General features: G+C 37.7%; 1 protein-coding gene across 1 annotated transcript in view; it reads right to left on the bottom strand.

The window, feature by feature from the left end:
* The window catches only part of LOC126473133 (WD repeat-containing protein 75), a 195,330-nt gene that overhangs the window by 117,984 nt on the left and 54,540 nt on the right, over positions 1-22,806 (bottom strand). The window contains exon 10 of the mRNA XM_050099988.1: positions 12,510-12,696. Within this exon, the coding sequence (XP_049955945.1) occupies positions 12,510-12,696 (187 nt within the window). The remainder of the gene's footprint in view (positions 1-12,509; positions 12,697-22,806) is intronic.

Raw genomic sequence — 22,806 nt, 5'->3', positions numbered from 1 at the left:
ACCACTATTAGTACCAGTACCAAGCTGCAAGCACCAACAGGACAATGATGAGAACTAAAAAGGACATAGCTAGAAAGAAATGACAAGATGCAGGTGAAAATAAAACACTGAGGAAGAACTACGGTCCAAACAGAAATGAGAGAAGCACGGACTTGGATCACTTTCCACCTCTTAACCCTCTCCGCGAACTCTGAGTTCTCTTCCATAGTTCCCTCTCTACTCTCTGGGTTTTGTTAACATTTTATGACTTTCTTTCTGATAACTGTTTTTCTTTATCTACATTTCTAACCCCTACACCTACACACACAAAAATTCTCTATTTCTTTAAATTGATGTATTTCAGTCCCTTTCTGCCATTCAGAATCTTTCATTTTCATCCGCATCTTTATATTTCTTTCCAGTTTTAGTGTTCAACTGTGATGACTCCCTCCTATGCACACACACAAGCACACAAACACATGTACATGCACTCCCCCCCCCCCCAACTAACACATGTACATCATGTTCCACACACCATATCCTGAAGGAAAACCCTCAGGGAAGAGGAATAAATTAACACAGACAGACATAAGCTGCTATATTTAAACTGAGCTTGCATGGACTGCAAACGATTATAATGAGATTTGCAGGAAAACCTACTTTGGAAAAAAGGGGAAAACTGCTATCACCCTATGTTGTATTAGATATACTCTAATTAAAACTGCTTGTTATTAATGTTTGTCATGTGGCATGACAGCATTACCACTGCTTGAAACTCCTGCATGGTTATGGGTGACAGATGCAGTGCTTCACTTCAAAAGTAATGTTACTTATATTTTTTGGGTCTGTACCACAAATGGTAAAAACATAACTCTTATAGGATCACTTTGTTGTCTGTCTGTATGACAGTTAAGACCTCTTTTTCTCAGGAACAAGTAGAGATATCAAGTTGAATTTTATATCACATACTGGGGTCTACAGTCTTGGGAGTGTAAAAAATTTAAGCTTGTAAGTCAATATAATGAAGAGATACAGCCATTTATGTCATATATTTTGGTTCTCACAAACTCACTCCTCAAAATCTACAGGTTACTTCTCCTTGACCTAGAATCATGAAATTTGGCAACAAGAACTGCTACACAGTACAAATAAAGGAAAGAATCTGAAAACCACAAAAAAATATTTTTGCCATTTGCTGTTCACCTGTCTGTCTGTCTGACTATTCAGGCCCCTTTTACACAGAAACAACTAATGGCACCCAGTTGAAATTAATATCAGATGCTAAAGTCTACAGTCCGTGGCAGTGTAAAAATGTTAAGCTTCTAAATCAGTGTAATCAACAGATACATCTATTTATGTCACATATTTTGATGCTCACAAACTCATTTGTCAAAGAAATCTATATACACACTTATTTATGTCACTTATTTTGATAAATGCAAACTCACTTCCCACAGAAATCTATATATTGGGTTGGTGAATAAGTTCCTACTATTTTTGTTTTGCAAGCTGGTATTCCAGTTGCTATGGGTTTATTTATTGATTTTCATATTTTTTGTAGTTCGCTGTTACTATTTAAGTTTACATATTGCCATTTTGAGATAATGGTGGGGCTGTGGATACTACGAAATGGTATGCCAAGTGGGGGAAATCAGAACATTTCTAATATATTCTTCTGTCAGTTCAATAGAGGGGTGACAGCAGCGAAGGCAGCCAAAAACATTTGTGTTGTGTATGGTGATAAAGCCATTGTACAGAGCACAGCAAGGAAATGGTTTATCTCATTTTAAGAAGCGTTGCTTTGACATTTGTGACTCTCTCCGTTCAGGAAGACCTTCGGAGTTTGATGATGATTATTTAGACACATTAATCCATAAAGATCCACATCAGTGTACTCAAGAACTGGCAAATGTGATGAATTATGGTCATTCCACCCTCATGCATCATTTGCATGCAATGGGAAAAGTTCAAAAATTGTGAGTATGGGTACCACATTATCTAAACCACAATTATAAAAATCAGTGGATGGCCATATGTGCATCTCTGGTTGTTCTCTGGTTGGCTTGTGAATAACATGGCCATTCCTATCCTGTGCCATTACTGGTGACAAGAAATGGTGTCTTTATGCTAACATAAGAAGAAAAAAAAGGGATATTTGACCCAAAACAAAGCAGCAACTGCCCGTACAAAGACCTGCTTGCATCCACAATAGATAATGTTATGCATCTGGTAAAACAGAGATGGTGTGGTATACTACAAATTGCTTTCACAAGGTGTAACCATCACTGCTGACATTCATTGTCAACTGAGACATCTTGCAGATGCAATCCAAGAAAGACAACCCAAAGAGTGCATGAAATGGTGCTACTAAACAATAACACCTGCCCGCATTCTGTTAGACTGACAAAAAACACTATACAGGAGTTGGGTTGGAAGTCATTCCGCACCAGTGTTATTCACCTGATATTGTGGCCTCAGATTTTCACCTTTCCTGCTCTCTATCAAACAATCTTCAAGGAAGTTTCTTTCTGGATGAAAATGAGATCCAAACATGGCTTGATGAGTTCTTCGCTTAAAAAATAAATTATTTCTACAGTCACGGAATTGAAAAGCTACCCCAGCATTGGAAGATTACTGCAAATAACGAAGGAGAATATACTACTGATGAATTACTGATAACTAAAGTCTCTGTTATGTGTATCTGTTGTTTTTATTAAACTTATGGAAAAACACTATGAATGTACGCACCAACTCAATATACACGCAGTGGTCTAGTGGTTAAGCATGTGCCTAAGTACTGAGAGATCATGGAGTCAAACCTCATATGCACCACAGTTTTTCAGGCTGCATTTTAACCTAGCCTTTGTATCTCAACAATGTGAGCAATTGTGTGAAACAACAAGTGGTTTAGATTCCACATTAAACTGTGGGTCCCCTTTCCCCAGTTGGATAAACAGGGTAGGATAGGAGCACGCAACTCATCAAGGTGGTGTCTAATAGAAACACTTGTGCCAAGCCATAGAGACACACAAAATTATTATTATTATTATTATCTGTATACGTAATTAAGTTGGGGAAGAATCAACAGAGTTCAAGATCTACTAGCACTCGTCAGATTTTTTTCTGGAGCAATGCTGGCATTACTGGACTTAAGATAGCTACCTTATCTACAACATAAGAGGTCTGTTCAAAAAATATGGAACATTCATAATTTTGCATTAATGGTGTGTTGAAGCAAAATGCGATTGGCATCCCTAAAAATGCCTCTGTTTAATGTGTAATTGGCAGAAGTTTCATTGTTGTATGTCTGTTTGTCATTGTTCAGTGCTGTATTCAGGAGAGAGTTGCATCACACAGTATGTGAATTTCGAGATGACAGTTAGAGAAGCAATGCATCTGCATTAAATTATACATGAAACTCCCAAAAACCTTTACAGAGACACACCAAATGATGCAGGAATCCTACAGTGATGAGTGCTTAAGCCATACTCAGCATTATGAATTGTTCACACAGTTTAAAAATGGCCAGACAGAAGTTAAAGATGACCCTCATTCACGACATCTACCAACGATGCTCGTCAGGAACATCAATGAAATTATGCATGCCATCCGAAGACTGATTATCCACGAGATTACAGAAGAATGTAACATTTCAGTTCGATCATGCCATGAAATCCTGACACAGCATTGTGGACTGCATCATGTTGCCACCAAGTTCATCCCAAGGCTCACGAGTCAAGATCAGAAAGACCTTTGCAAAGCAATCTGTGGAGAGCTTTTGGATCTCGCAAATGAGAACAAGATGTTCCTTAAAAGAATCATTGCTGGTGATGAGGCATGGGTCTACGGTCACGAAGTTGAGACTAAGGTTCAACCTCCAAAATGGGTCAGGAACGGTTCTCCAAGACCAAGAAAAACTAGTCAGATCACATCAAATGTCAAAGCCATGCCGATAGTTTTCTTTGACTTTGAAGGATTGGTTCATCATAAGTTCATGCCACAGGGACAAACTGTTAATTGATGGTACTATCAGGGCGTGTTCCAACACCTGCAAGAAAATGTGAGAGAGATAAAATGTGGAGAGATAAAATGTGGATAGATAATTCACGGCTCTTGCACCACAATAATGCACCCGCACATTCATTCCTGTGGATGAGTGATTATTGTGCACAAAAACAAAATCACTGTCTGCCTATCCTCTGTACTCTCCAGACTTGGCCACTTAGGACCTTTTTTTTTTTTTTAATTTCCAAAGTTGAAAACCCCATTTAAAGGACAAATATTTGCAAAAATAGACAAGATAAAACAAATTCGCAGGCGGCACTTTGCGCAATCCAGGAAGAAGCATGCCAAGGCTGCTTCTGGAAACAGTGTTGGGAGTGATGTATCAAATGTGGAGGAGAGTATTTAAAAGGAGACCATTCACAATAAGTAAAAGGTAAGTGTAAAAAATTTTGGGGCTAAGTTCCAGAATTTTCTGAACAGACCTCATACATCCGGGACTGTGACTTATAAAGTGAGAAGTTCTAGTAAGCACTTTTTTCAGTATGAGATCAATGGTAACTACCAAACATTGTTTTTCTTTCAAGAAAGATAGATTGAAACCTTATCCTTATTAGCTAGGGACCTGAAAAATGTAGCCCCTATTTTGGGTGAAGTAGGTTTTTTTTATTATAAACATAAATTTAAAAGTTTGCCACACTACATGCCTGAACACAAAATTGATCATAAAAAGAGACAGAGAAGGTGATTGGAGCTGAAATTATCATGATGATGATGATGATGGTGGTGGTGATGGTGATGATGACAATAATAATAATAATAATAATAATAATAATAATAATAATAATAACAATAACAATAATAAAGTAATGATAACAATGAAGAAATAGTTTTACCCTCTATAGTAAGAGCTTTTTGAGTGAATGTTTGCTTTTGCAAAAAACATTTCATGGGGATTCATAGCCATGCGATCCATACTTGAAAAAGCAACATAGCTCTGGAAAGATATTTAAGAGTAGAAATGGAACTGATAATACACCTATTCACACTTTACAGGAAGATTCTCAGTGTGGTCAGGAAGATTCTCAGTGTGGTTGAAATACTTTGACCAGTTTTGTTTTCCAGACATGCACCATCACCACAAACAAACAAGAATTTAGATTGCCGAACGGCAGAGGAATGGTGCAGGGGAACAGGCTCCATCTCCCTTTAGCAGTGCAGCCAGCCTACACACAAGTTCTATGTTTCTGTGAAAACAGAATTGACACACAGTCATACAGATTGGCAGTCCCTTCTACTGTTGTGAGAGTCATTCTCTAACACCATGATGAACCAGGGTTACTCTCTTCACTAATTACACAATAAGAAAATAAAGCAATGAGCAACACACAACCCAAAGCAAAGTGGAATGCATTAAGCTTTTGGTAGCGGCTATCGCACAATTGTTTGATGAGGTAGCAGCATCATAAACAAGGTAGCTCACGATGTATCAGTACTGGTATCTTACACAACCATAGTTCAGAACATCCCCCACCTAAACCTGTCATGTTAAAGTATCTGCATAACACCAATTTTAGCTTGCAAACATACATATGCATTCTTTATTACAAGAAGCTAGATTCCACAGCTGTGCCCTACATTGTCATATGTGGCATGTATCTTATAGAGAGCTTTCAACCACCCACAGTGGACATTGTTTCAAAGCATAACTTACAAGTGTACGCACTTTGATACATTGCTGAATTCGCACATTGGTACACTCTACTTTTCAAACACGTTTTTGCATACATTCTCTTTTCAATCTGGGCTTCACCAGATGAATACCTATAATCAAAAATAGTTTACTTTTTGAATTTTTATATGTACAAAATAACACAATTTCAAACTATCTCTGATAAAACAGTTCATCTGGATACAATTTATTATGGAACATCTAAATTTGTATTTCCACACGCTGAGGCACAATTTGCATCTGTATTCACATTTATTGCAAACAAAGATGTTTCAGGTTGCTTTTAATAACCACTGGCATGAAGAATTACTATAATTATCGGCAGATTTTCCAAATTTGAAAACAAAGAATTTTCAAACCAATTAAATAAATATATTATGATTAATTTCTTGATAGTACTTGGCCATAATATTTTATCGTACAAGAAACTGACAGCCAGAAACAACATGATGGCACATACTAACACGTAAAAAAAAAAATATATATATTTACCACCATTGTGAAAGGAAGGAGGTAGAGGGGGGGGGGGGGGGCAGAGTGGTAATTCATACTCCCATGTTATCACTCCAATATTTTGTTAAAGTATGACCACCTGTTACCCATATTTCACTGATCCAAATCATGATTTCAAAATTGAAATCTTTCACTTCTCGCAGGAATCCAGATCACCAAATTTGTATCTGCTCACTCTGTCAACATTTTATGACCTGAAATTATTCTGCATTTGAAACCAAAAGTCTTGAGGACACATCTTAATGATGATTTACTGCCCTTAAAAAGATTGGACTCACACAGTGTGGTAAGAGGATTATCTACAGTATGATGCATTCCAAGATGATAACAACATTCAATGCTACACTGAATTGCATCTTGTGTCAAAGGATCCAGAACAATTAGGTGTTTCTAAACATTTCTCTTCTTACTTTGCCTATCATGGTTTGCAAGCCCTGTTTCAGTGTTCTCTTCCATGTATTTTCACTGCCAATACCACACTAACTGTCATTCACCCCGTACCCATTCTAGCTTTGCTGATGTGGCTGGTATGATAAGTTTGCCGATCTCTTATTTTTGAAAGTATTCACACAGGAATTGTCATGATTATCCTTTAAAAGCAATTCCTTGTCTGCCTTTCTTTGCTATTGTGTTTGGATCCTGAAGCTTGAGTCTGCCCTCTTTTATTTTGTATTTCAACAGACATGATAAAGACACCAAAAATAGTAACTGAAATATAGCAAACAGTAAGTTATAATTCAAAACATCTGAAACAGAGCACCCATGTAGTATACAATGCACTATTCATCACTGTTGGGAGCACAGTAGCAATGGGGGAAATTGCTGCATTGTGACGGGGAGAGTTCTGATCGGAGGAAATCAGATTGGAAGAATGCAGTGTCAAGTAACAAATTATTTTAAACAGATTATAGTTATGTATTGTACACCTCCTCCTCCTCCTCCTCCTCCTCCTCCTCCTACTACTACTACTACTACTACTTACCAATATCAATACTGCTGTTTATTTAATTATTCTGAATACATTGATGATCATCAAAGAATGAAATTTATCTTAAAGACATAAAATGAGTGGCAACAAGTTTAGGTCACAACGAAAGTAATAAAATTTCTATAAGTTTCTTTATTATGTGACCTGCAGCATATATTATGTCACAATAGGACATTATGCAGAGAATTACTAGACAGTATACTGCTCCATATTTTATTTTTGTGTATAAGCTTGTCTCGGCTTTACAGCCTTCATCAGCACATGTCCTGATGTTGTAGATGGACATATGTTAACTATAAGTAAACTATTACTGCTCCCATAGTCGTTGTATGTAATAGTTTTTCAGTCAAATTTTAAAACTGTTCAATTATTTGATGTTTATTGTATATTACAATAATTTTTTTATTATTTTGACAGTCTTGGAAAAATATCTGTGAGTAAAGAACCAGCTTTCAAATTTGAGTGTCTACAACTATCAAAATAATGAAAAACTTATTATAATACACATGCAATATCAAATCAGTGAACAACTTTAAAAATGTTACTGAAAAAATATTATGTCCATCAACCGAGGACAGCAGCAACAGTATACCCAAAGTTGACATATGTCCATCTACAATGTCAGGATATACACTGATGAAACAATAAAGCTAAAATAAGATTATAAGTCGCTGTCTTCCATCCAAAAACTGGTTTGATGCAGCTCTCCATGCTACTGTATCCTGTGCAAGCCTCTTCACCTTCGAGTAACTACTGCAACCTACATCCTTTTGAATCTGCTTTCTTTATTCATCTCTTGGTTTCTCTCTTCAATTTTTAACCCCCCGCCCTCCCAACACAAGGTTGTGCCACTAATTTCTCTTCTGCCAAATTCTATTCAGTACCTCCTAATTAGTTACATGATCTACCTATCTCAGGCCGGTATTACACTATCTAATTTCTTTGTCAAAGATGTGATCAAATATTCCGTCAAATATATTTGACAAACATCTTTGACGTAGCGCTAGCAGGGGTATTATGCTGTCATCATATTTCATCAAAGTTCAAGATGGCTGACAACAACAACTTGTTATTAACCGCAGCAGTTGCATGTACCTCAATTGCACTGTGTCCACATGCGGAAGAGAAGCGGGGAAAAAAAAGGAAACATACCTGGGTGAAGCCGTGGGTTTTACGACGACACGATAAAAGCATTCAACAAAACTTGTTACGTGAGCTTATAGTGGCGGACGTCAAGTCGTACATCAATTACTTAAGAATGGATGAGCATACATTTCTGTATGTGCTCAATGAAGTGTATCCTCATATCACAAAGAACAATATTTACTTAAGAACTGCTACATCTGCAGAAGACAGGCTCACTGCAACACATTACAGGAGAGGGTTAGGTTAGGTTAGGTTAGGTCAGCTCAGGTCTCCAATCTTCGTAATCTATTTTTGTATTCAGCGTGCCTCACGTTGTAAAGTGCCTCATCAGCTTCATACATCTCTATTAATTTTGTAGTTGTCGGCACACACCAATTGTATTTACCGGTACTGTTTATAAAAACTCTACAGACAACAGAATGCAGCGATGCTAGCACTCCATGTGGTAACATGTCACATTGCAGTGAACAGAAGACAAGCGACTTCTTTGATCAAATCTACAGCGAGGCCCTAGATTGGATCAAATATTGGACGACATTTAACAAAGTTCCCTATTACACCATCAAATATCTTTGACAAAGATATTTGATAGTGTAATACTGGCCTTATCATCAACAATCTTCTGTAGCACCACATTTCAAAAGCTTCTATTCTCTTCTGTTTACCGTCCATGTTTCACTGCCATACATGGCTACACTCCATACAAATACTTTCAGGAAATACTTTCTGACACTTAAATCTATACTCGATGTTAACAAATTTCTCTTCTTCAGAAATGCTTTCTTGCCATTGGCAGTCAACATTTTATATCCTCTCTACTTTGACCATCATCAGTTATTTTGCTGTCTAAATAGCAAAACTCATCCACTACTCTAAGTGTCTCATTTCCTAATCTAATTCCCTCAGCATCGCCGGATTTAGTTCAACTACATTCCATTATCCTTATTTTGGTTTTGTTTATTTTCATCTTGTATTCTCCTTTCAAGACACTGTCCACTCTGTTCAACTGCTCTTCCAAGTTCTTTGCTGTCTCTGACAGAATTAAAATTTCATTTGCAAACCTCAAGGTTTTTATTTCTTCTCTCTGGACTTTTTAATTCCTACTCCAAATTTTTCTTTTGTCTCCTTTACTGCTTGCTCAGTATACAGATTTAATAATGTTGGGGATAGGCTACAACCCTGTCTCATTCCCTTCTCAACCGCTGCTTCCCTTTCATGCCCCTTGACTTGTCTAACTGCCACCCGGTTTCTGTACAATTTGTAAATTGCCTTTTGTCCCCTGTGTTTTACACCTGCCACCTTCAGAATTTGAAAGAGAGTATTCGAATCAACAATATCAAAAGCATTCTCTAAGTCTACAAATACTATAAATGTAGGTTTGCCTTTCCTTAACCTGCCCTCTATGAGAAATCATAGGGTCAGTATTGCCTCGCGTGTTCCTACATTTCTCCAGAATCCAAACTGGTCTTCCCCGAGGACAGCTTCTACCTGTTTTTCCATTCTTCTGTAAAGAATTCATGTTAGTATTTTGTAACCATGACTATTAAACTGATAGTTCGGTAATTTCCACACCTGTCAGCACCTGCTCTCTTTGGAATTGGAACTATTATATTCTTCTTGAAGTTTGATGGAATTCTGCCTCTTGCTCACCAGATGGATGAGTTCTGACATGGCTGGCTCTACCAAGGCTATCAGTAGTTCCAATGGAATGCTGTCTACTCCCAGGGCCTTGTTTCAACTTAAGTCTTTCAGAGCTCTGTCAAATTCTTCAAGCAGTGCCATATGTCCCACTCCATCTTCATCTACATACTCTTGTCCAGACCCTCTATACACTCCTTCCACCTTTCTGTTTCCCTTCTTTGTTTAGGACTGGTTTTCCATCTGAGCTCTTGATATTCATACAGCTGCTTCTCTTTTCTCCATAGGTCTCTTTAGTTTTCCTGTAGGTGGCATCTTTCTTACCCCTAATGATATATTTCTACATCCTTACATTTGTCCTCTAGCCAATCCTGCTTAGCCATTTTGTACTTCCTGTTATATCATTTTTTAAACATTTGCATTCTCTTTCACCTGCTTCATTTACTGCATTTTTATATTTTCTCCTTTCATCAGTTAAATTTAATATCTCTTGTGTTACCCATGGATTTCTACTAGCCCTTGTCTTTTGACCTACTTGATCCTGTGCTGCCTTCACTATTTCATCTCTCAAAGCTACTCATTCTTCTATACTGTATTCCTTTCCCCTGTCCCTGTTAAATGTTCCCTAATGCTCCCTCTGAAATTTTCTACAACCTCTTGTTCTTTCAGTTTAACCAGGTCCCATCTCCTTAAATTTCTACATTTCTGCATTTTCTTCAGTCTGATCTAACCAATCATAACCAATAAATTGTGGTCAGCATCCACACCTGCCACTGGAAATGTTTTACAATTTAAAACCTAGTTCCAAAATCTCTGTCTTACCACTATATAATCAATCTGAAATCTTCTGGTGTCTATGAATAAATTATGTTCTGTGCAAAATTCTGCCAGGGGCTTATTCCTTTCCCCAGTCCATATTCACCTACTACTTTTCCTTTTCCTACTATCGAATTCCAGTCCCCATGACTATCAAATTTCCATCTCCCTTAACTATCTGAATAATTCTTTTTTTTTTATCTCATCATACATTTCTTCAATCTCTTCATCATCTGTGGAACTAGTTGGCACATAAACTTGTACTACTGCGGTGGGTGTGGGCTTCATGTCTAAATTGGCTACAATAACGTGTTCACTGTACTGTCCATTGTAGCTTATCCGCTTTCCTATTTTTTTTATTCATTACTAAACCTACTCCAGCATTACCCCTAATTTATTTTGTATTTATAGCACTCTATTCGCCTGACCAAAAATCCTGTAACTCCTGCCACTGAATTTCACTAATTCCCATTACATCTAACTTTTATGTATCCATTTCCCTTTTTAAATTTTGTAACTTTCTTGACCGATTAAAGGATCTTACATTCCACACTCCTATCCACAGAATACCAATTTTGTTTGTTCTGATGATGACATCCGCCTGAGTAGTCCCTGCCCGGAGATCCAAAGGGGGGACTATTTTACCTCCGGAATATTTTACCCAAGTGGATGCCATCATCATTTAACCATACAGTAGAGCCTCATGCCCTTGGGAAAAATTGCGGCTGTAGTTTCCTCTTGTTTTCAGCTGTTCGCAGTACCAGCACAGCAAGGCTGTTTTGGTTGATTGTTGTCTCTGCAACTACTGAAAAGGCTGCTGCCCCTCTTCAGGAACCACACGTTTGTCTGGCCTCTCAACAGATACCCCTCCATTATGGTTGCACCTACGTATGACTATCTGTATTGCTGAGGCACGCAAGCCTCCTCACCAACGGCAAGATCCATGGTTCATCGGATTACATACAAAACTAAAATATCAAGCAGGTTATTGTCTACTAATTCTCTGCATAAAGATAATAGAATATGGAATCTAATACACTCAGACATAAAATTCTGAAACAGCTTGACTTTTAAGATTTACAGACGAAGGAACTGTGTAAGAAATATAAATGCTAGAAGTTATGCAAATACAGTTTTCAATTTGCATGGCCAACAACCCTACTGTGTCTGTTCTTCTTTCAGTAAATAAGTGACATTATTCTTTCACACAAACTGTAAGACTCATTTTTACATTTTACATTGCAGGCAGACACAACTAAAGACACTTACAAATTAGCTTTTGGTCAAAGTCTTCATCAGAAAAGGGACGGACACACACACACACACACACACACACACACACACACACACACACACACACACAAAGCAAGCACACCTCACGCACAAATGAACGCCATCTCAGGCAGCTTGGACTGGAACTGGAGAGGGCAGTCATGTGAGTATGAGCTGTGCTTGCTTGTATGAATGAATGAATGAATGAATGAATGAATGAATGAATATGTAAGAGTCTCTTAGTTGTGCCTGTCTGCATCTCGACGTGTCATCTTTACAATAAGTAGCAAACTATCTTTTCATTGCCTTGTTGATATTCCAACCTGGAATTTCCACTGTTTCATTTTTATGTTTGACTGTAATGTGATATGCTATATACAGCATTAGGTACTACACTACTGAATAACATGAATCAAAGATTACCTAATGGTTTTGTCATTTGTAGTATGAGTAAGGCTACATTGGAGCTCATTAGTTTCAGGAATCCAGACTGTTACACAACATCCAAAAGCGACTGCCAACAAAGAGCTGTCAGTGGAGAAACTTACAGCTCCTGCTGGCAAATTCTGGTAAAAGCCAACACTCTCACAGATCCATGTCACTCCCTTACCTAGAATGAAACATAGAGAATAGAACTTAAAACCTTCAGTAGATGAATAAGCAAAAAGAGTACTGATTATTGACATACAAAATGAAAAATAGATGAAATGAAACATCACTTAACAGCACAACATATTACACAAGATGTGTGTGATCAATAACATAATCAAATTTATGCTGTTAGAAGTGTCTCTCTACAGGAAGTGTTAGTCTTCCAGATACCACGCACACGTATAATTTCTAGTGTTGTTATTCATTATGGGACTACAATCGTTCCTGGAACAATTCCTTACACAGGTTCTTTGATCCTTTTTTATTACTCTCTTTCCTCTTGTTATTAGTAAAGACTTCAATAACTGTGGAGTACAAAACATACAATTAAGCTAATTTCTGGAAGTGAATATTCTGTATGTTTGGCATAGTGTAGTTTGGAATACATGAATATTTTCCTTTATTTTTCACTACACATTTCATTTCAGCTGCATAGCATCAACTGTGCAACCCATATAAACAGGTAATATATGTACAGGAATCACAGCAGAGTGTACTGCCCCCATTTGCACATATACCAAACAATTGAAATACAGTCAATAATCTGTTGAAAGTATATGTACAGGCTGCTTCATAAATAATTGGTGTAAAAATTCAAAAAAGGGTGAATGACAACAATGAAAGATCAGCACTCAGCAAAGTAAAACTGAAATTGAAAGTTTGACAAATCAGACAAAACAAGGCATTTCTATCCCTAACTAAATTTCCAGGTCAAAATAAACATACAGACAGAAAAAGGAAAAGACCTACCTAAATACAACACTATGTGTATTATTACACGTATCAGTAAAATGTAAAACAAATAAATAACATGCACAAAAGTTGGAATTGTTAGAAATGGATTTCTGGAGAACAGGTGGTGGACTGTCAGTATTATACATAATCCCAAATGAGCAGTGTTGGGAAAGTTACTTATTGAGAGAAACTTGGTTACAGATACAGTTACTTCCCAGGAAAAGTAACTAAATTAGACTTAAAGTTACTATACATCAAAACTAACTGTATCAGATCCAGCTATCAGTCACTCAGTAATTAAATATATTGTCTACAGCTTCTTCTATCTCAATGAATCTCAGATTAAGTAAAGTTGTTTTTCAAATTTTTCATCTCTTAATTTGCCTCTTATTGTCTTCAACACAATGCCCCCTGTACCAAAATCTCTCTCTACAGCTGCACCAGTTGGTATGCCTTTATTATCCAGTTTTCAAAAGAACTTGTGGAGCATGTGCATCAATGTCCAGTACATTGAATCTATTCTGATACAAGCAGTACCTGCGGTCTTATCACATGGTTTGAGATCTTCACTTTCAATTAGGCAACAATTAAAATTATTTGTCATCAATTGGCTTTTTTATGCATTACAGTGCCAGGTGACCCCTGGAAAGACATGAGTACCAGTGTCCCAGTATATTCTACTGAGATACACAGATGGCAGTTGCATTTGTAGACAATGTATTCAATCAAGGACATGCAATGCAACATCTTAATGCTGTGCAAGTTGCAAGGGCAGTCTGATTCAAAAAAGGTAGATTTTGGTCATGTTGGTGCAAATTCCAATGCCTTTCCATGTGTCACCCATAGGTCGTGAACACATTTCAGGAGACAGGTCAGTACACAAGGTGAGATGGATAAAGTCGCCAGCGTATTACCATCTCACATGAAGCCTAATACCTGGCCATCTCTGCATTGCAGCTTGTACAGATACTGCCACAATACTGCAAGACGATCTCAGAAGGTCCACTGGAGTTGCTGTATCCGATCAGACTATAATGAACAGGTTATGAGACTGTAAGAACCTGATGTCCTGTTTGAGTACGCCTCTTGATATGACAACATCTTGGACCTCACCTTCAGTTCTCCCATTCCCATTACCACTGGTAACTTTGTCACTGGTGAAATGTATTATACACAGACGAGTCCAGATGTTCTCTGACACAAGGAGATATCCATGTTCATGTGTGGTGACCCATAGTAAATGGTACCTGCCAAATATTGTTTAATAAATCGACAGGTTCCCAAGGTTAAATGATGTTGTGATAAGTCTTCACTGTTAACAGCCATACAGATCTTGTCATCATCCATGGTCGCCTTTCTGCCAGGCAGTACTTCGAACAGATCCTGTCATGGTGGCCGCTGCATACGATGGTGGCCCTGAATTCCTTCTAATGCCAGAGACCATATGGCAGGCATCAGAAGCGATGTCTTGCAACGCTTGGAGATGGACGTAATGGAATGGGTGGCAGTGAGTCCTGACCTAAACCCCATCTTGCATATGTGGGACATGTTCAACATACGTGTTTGTGATCATCCTGTTCCATCACAGACTCTCCCAGAACTCTCACTGAAGAATGGGACTGGATACCATAGGGTGGTCTCCGTAGACCTACACAGAGCATATCACATTCATATAAGGCAGTGACAAACACTCATGGAGGGTATACAAGATACTGAAGCTCTCAAAGTCTAATGAAAAGCACCCATGATGACAGGATGAATGACTGTTCCACTTTGTTTTTGATAAGTGTTGGACATTTCGGTTCTTTTTATGTAAAAGATTGAGGCTGTAATGATGTTTTGTCATGTACTTAATTTGTGAAAGGCATAATTTGGTAACATACCCAGTCAATTATTGTCCAATAGAGTATGGCACATGCCCAAAGTCACGTTACTGCAATTCTTCTGAACATAACAAAGATTGTCTTGACTGCAGGAAACGTACTAATCATCTGTATATTTTTTGAAGAATCTAGTGAAAATTGTTCAAGTTCCTGTAAGTGTATTTTGTCTCTCAAAGCAGAAAAAATTCTTGCTCCTACTTCTCAAGAGCTGCTGCTTCTTACCTGAGAGTCTCCCTTACAGCTGTTGCTTGCAGAATGGTTTCCAGCACATGACCATTGGCTGCAAAGGCATGTGGTCTGAATTTTGGGTGGAAGCATGCAGACAGAAATAGGTATTTATTTTCAAATGTGCATTCAAGCCTCATTAGCAATCCCAGAAGAACTGCATCAAGCTTAGGCCTGCGCAGTGTCAGCTTAGTGAATACATTATTCAGCTTTTGTTTCCAAGCAGTTACGTTATGTTCACCTTGTAGTAATTTCAGAGCCTGTGCCAGTGGACTCATCACTTCACAAAATTCTCTCAGTAAAGTAACTTCTTCAGGGATTAGTCTTGCCAATGAACAGATATCCATGCAACTCTCAATATTTTCATTGGAACATTCCATCAATTTGTAGGTCTGTTTGACAGTCTCATACAAGGGTTGGAACATAAATAGTGGCAACCTTTTATTCACAACCGATACAAAAGAGTTACATGTTTGCACCTGTAACTTTCCTTTAAAGTAGTCACCAGCATTGTGTGGAACCCATTGCCAGCAACGTGGAAGATGTAGTATATCGTCAGCAGAGCCTGTTCTGGTGATGGTACGAATGGAACGGTCTAAAGTTATGGTGAATCTCGTGTACGATTATGATGATGTTGTATACAGCACAAGCTGTGGCTGCTCTGTTCGGTCGATGGGACTGGGAAGTACTGTACCATCCACCGTACACCTCGGACTGAAGTCCTTGTGACCTTGATTTGATTATTTCCTCACCATGTGTTACATTTATCATTGGTATGATACCTCCAGATGTGCATAACTGAATATGTCATGCCTTTTTAAAATTGATGGTGAGACCATTTGCAGAAAACCAGTCAATGATACTTTTAGAAACTTTGTTTACCATTTGTTCTGTTTCTGTATGTATGCTTGGATTAATTACAGTACTAATGTCACATGCAAAATGAACTAATTCTGTTTATCGTATACTTGACAGAAGAACATTTACATACAAGGCGTCCAGATGCAAACTGTTGTAAATCCACTTTTTCTCGAAAATGAGTTGGTACCATCATTTTGTTCTCTGTGCTGCCATCTATTGATTACACTCTTAAAACATGAACAAAACACCTTTTTTTTCTGCCCTAAAATGTGCCTCGAAAACCGTCTGCAGATGCAAAACTCTGTCTTTCCACTTCTGGTTGCAAAGCAAAACTGAGTGAATCCATTGTATGATAAAGAAGCAGAACTTGGTGTATCCTTAGCATGCACCATTATTAAAAAGGTTTGAAGATGCAAAACTCGCTTTGTACACATTATGTATTTTGTCGGAATAATACAGCCTTCCCAGCTTACTACTACAAAAACTTTACTTCTGAGCCAGTGGGTGGCAATTTGTCAAGTTGTACCTACTGCAAACTAATGTGAAACAAAAAACAGCAGCACATCAACTGTTACCTAGCCATATTGACGCGTTTTTCTAGCTTGGCTTGTTTGTGAGTGGATGGAGAGTGTTTGTGATATTTTTGATGGATAAAATACAAAGAGTGCTTTATCATTCCCTCCATAATCAAGGATGTTACTGATGGAAGACTTGTACAATCAGTTCCAAAAGGAAAAGGCCGTAAAAAATCGGCAATCCTTCTGACCGGAAGAGGAACAAAGCAAAATGCATGAGGAAAGATTTACTCCTCAACCCTAGTATTTTGTGCTACTTCACTGCATGAAAATAATAAGAACTTCATTACCAATATTTCTGTAAACAGTAAGTTACACTGTGATGCTTTAGGTTTATGTTAATATAAATTACGCTCATTTCAAATGGCTGTAGTCAGGAACGATTTCCTTGAATGAACAGTGCATTATTGATTTTATAATCATTTGTTTAGGAAACGTAGTACAGTAAATGATTTTTTTTAGTACATTATCCTAACTTTCTCCTTATTAGTACTGTTCTTTGGTATATATTCTGCAAGTGGGTTTCCAGTTAATCCCCAGTGCAAGCATGCACCTTCATCAGTATATCAGTGTGCAAGAGTACCAATGCAGAATATAAGGAGATCACATCAGGCCTTTTATAAAGTTGGAGACAAAATTAAACAGGACCAGTTTGTAATTATACACACATCAGTCGAATATCCAAGGAGGTGTCGGATTGAAGCAGCAGATTCTTGGAAAAACATAAATACTTCAATCTGATTCTATTTGCCCCATCTGAAAGTGGTAAATCAAACTCAGCAATTGTGTGTGTGCCAAAAGATGTTTACTAGCGTTCTTGGCATATCAACAGTGAGAATACAAAGAGTCTATAGACGGTACTTACAGACAGGAGAAGCTCCAATTGAAAGATGAGGAGGAGACCAAATGGCAAATATTTATCAAGGAAAACAGGATGCGGTTAAGGAGTTTATTGAGAAGCTGAAACCAGTACAATCACACTACTGCTGTGGGGAAAAAAAGAAAAGAACATCAGCAGACTCTTCACGTCCAGTGAATTATCGATTGCAAAGCTTTGGAAAATGTTTAATGCGGATCCAGAGAATACTGTGGATAAAGTTACGTAAGAGTTTTTCAGATCTTTTTTTGTATCTGATTATAATATCAGCTTCGCTTCCCCAGCAACCGACTGTTGCTCAGTGTGCATCAGTTTAGAACAACAAATGAAGCCATTGACCCGAACAACTGGAGATGAGGTGAAGAAACAACACACCTTGCTTTACACAAAGCTAAGGCAAATGCTTTTTATGATATACTGAAAGTTGAGGACAACGGTGAAATAACCCTGACATTTGACTGCCAGAAAAACCTTCCACTGCCTAAACTGCAAGATCAAAGTGCTTATTATACATGTCAAATGTACGCATACAATTTTACAATCTGTCAAGGACCATCTCGTTCATGGCAAAACAAGGAGAACACTTTTATATACATATGGAAAGAAAAAGACTTTGTAAAGGGATCCAACGAAATTGAACCTTGTGTACATCAGAGGTTAACATCTACAGGCCTAACTGACATCCATGCCATCCATCTGATTTCAGACAGTTGTGGAGGGCAAAACAAAAAACCAGACGATGTTGGGTATGCTGTGCTATTGGCTAACACAAGAAGCTCCTGTCAACATGAAACGAGTTAAGATATTCTATCCAATGGTTGGACATTTGTTTCTACCACCCGACAGAATTTTTGGTGAAATAGAAAAGGTTCTCAGGTCTAAAGTCAAAATTATCGAGTGATTACAATAAAGTGTTTGAGGATCACGGAATAGTTTTGCAATTAGGAGTAGATGTCAACAATCTGTGTTGGAAGGATTCAGTTGCTGATGTCATTAAGCTAAGCCACCTAGTCAATGGCACTTCAGATTTGCCCCTGTAAAATGGGTTGTGATCACCAGAACTAAACAAAGAAGCGCACTAGTAAGAGGTGAAGTGTCTTATAGAATGGATGCTGGTGAAGGAAGAGGGATATGCAGACGAGGCAAAGCCTACTCATCCATGGAGCCAAACGTTATCAGAATTGGAAGAGCCTTAAAGGAAGCTAAAGTGAGGGATATTGATTTCGTTCTCAATAAGCACTTCGGGCAAATTTGGGAAGAAAACGAAAATCTTGCTTTCTACAAGAATGTAATCCATTGTCAGATGGCTGGGAACAATGCAGATGAAGGTTCAGACTTTGAAATTCATCCAGAGGACAATGAGTTGCCAGTGTAATTTAGAGGGGACGGGTCAGGACTTGAAAGCTTATGACATATTAACTACTTTCAAACTATTGTTTAATGTAACATACTTTGTATTAACTACTTTCAAACTATTGTTTAATGTCACATACATTGTAATCACATTCAGTTTTAGTCATTAAATCTTTTGTAACAGTATTAAGGTGTCTTTTTTTAGTTAACGATAATATATGCACATCGATATCTACAGAAGCATAACTCTGTAGATCCCTGGGAACAGAGGCAAAACTCGGTGAATCCAAATTATTTTAGGTAATAACTAGCAAAATAAAAGCTGAATGTTTCAGGGATTGTCAAAAATATACTCCTTAATTAAGCATAAATCTATGATGAAAAGGAATTTCAAATATCTGCCATATGAAGTAAGTAAGAAGTTTTTGCGTTTCCTGAAAAAAATGTTATAGTGCACTCACTGCATTTGGCTTCTGGACGCCTCATATATGAGGAACAGTAGTGGACCTATGACTGAACCTTAGGGAACCCCACGTGATTTCTCCCCAGTCAGAATTATGTCTCTGTGCTACATTTCTTGAATTATTAAGTACAACTTTTTGCATTCTTTTGGTTAGATATGAAATTATTAATTGGTTGGATATACCATCAATCCTACAAAATGTCTATTTATCTAGGAGAATACTATGATCCACATAGTCAAATGCCTTGGAATGGTCGCAGAAAATCCAACTGGCGCTATTTTATTATTTAATGCTTGCAAAATCTGGTAAGCGTACATGTATATGGCATTATCAGTAGAGCAACCCTTCTGAAACCCAAACTGCGATTAGCTAAGGATACTATTATTGCTACGGTGAGATTCTCTTCTAGAATACATCACCTTCTCAAAAAGTTTGGGAATGATGTCAGAAGTGAAACAGATCAGTAGTTACTGACATCTCTCTTATCTTTAACAAAGGCATATTTCTCTGGTCCCTCTTCTCTTCAACCCCCCCCCCCCCCCTGCCCCCACACAACCAACCAACCAAATACATATTTCATATAGGACTGGAGTTATTACATCGGAACAAATTTTTAATACTCTATTGCAAACACCACCAAAGCCAGATGAGCTTTTATTTTTTAGAGAAAGTGTAATTTTCTTAATTTCAGAAGGAGAAGTTGATGATACATTCATATGAAATAATTTTATGTAAGTTACATTTTCCACACAATGCCATGATTTTGCTATTGAACTGTTTGCCTCTATGCAATCCACTATATTTAAGAAATGATTATTAAATGCATTTGCTGCCTCTCTAGTTTCACTAAATTCAATTTAGCCTTAAGTCTGTTGCTGGAAGTGCCAATTTCTTACAATACATGCACGTTCTCTGATTTTTTAATAACCTTTCTTAGTAATTTTGAGTAGATTTTGTAGTGTGCAACTAATGCAGGATCCCTTGCTGTTCTTAACAAAAGATATATTTCCCTTTCCTTTCACAAAATATTTTAATCCCTCAAGTGATCTATGGTTTTTTACATGCCTGTTTAGTGTCCTCTCTGATTAGCTTATGCGGAAAGCTGTTTTCAAATAATGATACGAATTTACCACAGAATAGATTAAATTTTATGTTAGATTTGTTTCATTGTAAATTACATCCCATGTCATGTCCTGTAAACTGTTCTTAAAAACATTTATCCTGGAGACATTAACTATTCTAACTGAGCTCCACCGAGGAGTGTCCACAATGTAAGGTGCTATGTTATTTACCCTAACTAACTGTGCATCATGACCAGAGAGAGCATTTGTTACTCAGTAAACTGTTATTTTCTTGCCTTGAGCTTCATCAATGGATCATCATCAATTATAGTGAGAGAGATGCATTTGCACTTCTCAAACAGCATGGGACCAATACAAATTAACAGAAGATGACAAAAAAGGCTTTCAGAACCAAGATTTCAACCAGAAAGAAGACAACAGATTTGGAGGAAACGTTAATAATAGCATATTAGATAGGAAATTAATAGATTTGAAGTGAAAGGCACCAAAATCATAGGAAAATTAATGGTGATTCCAGACATGGATGAGACTTGAAACTCTGAAGACTGGAATTGAGAGAGATAGGGGAGGGTGAAGGGGGTATGAGTGGGCATGAAAGGGGGGGGGGGGGGGGAGGGAGAAGGCTGACGAGTCAGATATATGGAAGTAGAAGCAGAGATCGGGGAAACTGAAGCAGTGGTAGGAAACACACAAGCACAGACAGAAACAGAAAATATGAAAAAAAACAAGAAATGTGAAAAAAGGAATGAAAGGAAATAGGAATTGCAGAAGATACTACAAGAGAGATTGGTGGCAGTTGAGATCAGGTGAGAGACATGATCCAAGCAATTACTGTAGATCACCTAGAAACTTATCTCATAATGGTGGTAGGAAGAAGAATCAAAACTACTCATCATCAATCATTAAAGTCGATTAAATTTTTAATCACATCATCCTCTGAAATAAGGAATATCTTTTTCACTCACTTTCCCTCCCCTTAAAAGTTTATATTCTGACACAAACCCAACCCATGTAAGATCCTTGCTCACTCCTAAGCCATTCCAGTAAAGAACCACTAAACATGACAGTGAGTTGGTGCTTCAGACACAATCACCCTCATGCCTTTTCACTGCCTGTGCAATCAAACATCCAGTTCACATAGTATGTGTGTTGCCCAAGAAGTGATAGATCATATTCACTCTCTGTTAAAATAAATTTTAGTAATAATATTAACATATCTTTTATTTCTCAAGTTTATAAAGAATCATTTATTAATATATGTTTTCTCTCTCATTTATGTTAAAGGCAAATGGAGGTAGCAACCCAATTTCCTATGTAACTGGTGGAAGCTGAAACTGCTATGATGTTCCCAGCAGTACCCATGTGGCGTAATGAGCCTCTGGAGAATCCATGGTGAAAGACAGCTGTCTACCAAATGCCAAATGCTTCAGTCAAAGAACTTTTAATTTTAAGCGAAAAATCAAACAATGGAAATTCCAGGTTGGAATATCAACAATATTAGGAAAAGAATAGATCGCTGGTCGCTGTAAAAGATGACACGTTGAGTTGCAGACACACACAATGAAAAGACTGTAATACATTTAGCTTTTGGCCAAAGCCTTCTTCAAAAAAGAAAATACTTATACACGTAACACATGCAATCACATCTCCCACACATGCCTGCCATCTCCAGCAGCTCAGACTGGAACATATTCTGATCTGAGCTGCCAGAGATGCCAACCATGTGTGCATGTCATGTGCTTGCTTGTCTGAATGAGTGTGCATGTGTTTTCTATACTGAAGAAGGCTTTGAATACAAGCTAAGTGTATAACAGTCTTATCATTGTGCCAGTCAACAACTCTATGTATCATCTTTAGCTGAGTAGCAATCTACTCTTTCCTAATACTGTTAATATTAAGTGTTGTGTTGTCAAATACCAAAACTCAAAGCAAGAGGTCAACCACTGCAAAGATGCTGCAAGCCAGTGCAGCATCTATGGCGGGGCCAATCCAAGCATGCCTCAGGCCATAACCC

The sequence above is a fragment of the Schistocerca serialis genome, chromosome 4 (assembly GCF_023864345.2).
Source record: "Schistocerca serialis cubense isolate TAMUIC-IGC-003099 chromosome 4, iqSchSeri2.2, whole genome shotgun sequence".
Lineage (NCBI taxonomy): Eukaryota > Metazoa > Arthropoda > Insecta > Orthoptera > Acrididae > Schistocerca > Schistocerca serialis.
The sequence above is the reverse complement of the archived record's forward strand: the minus strand, read 5'-3'. Positions and strand labels throughout refer to the sequence as shown.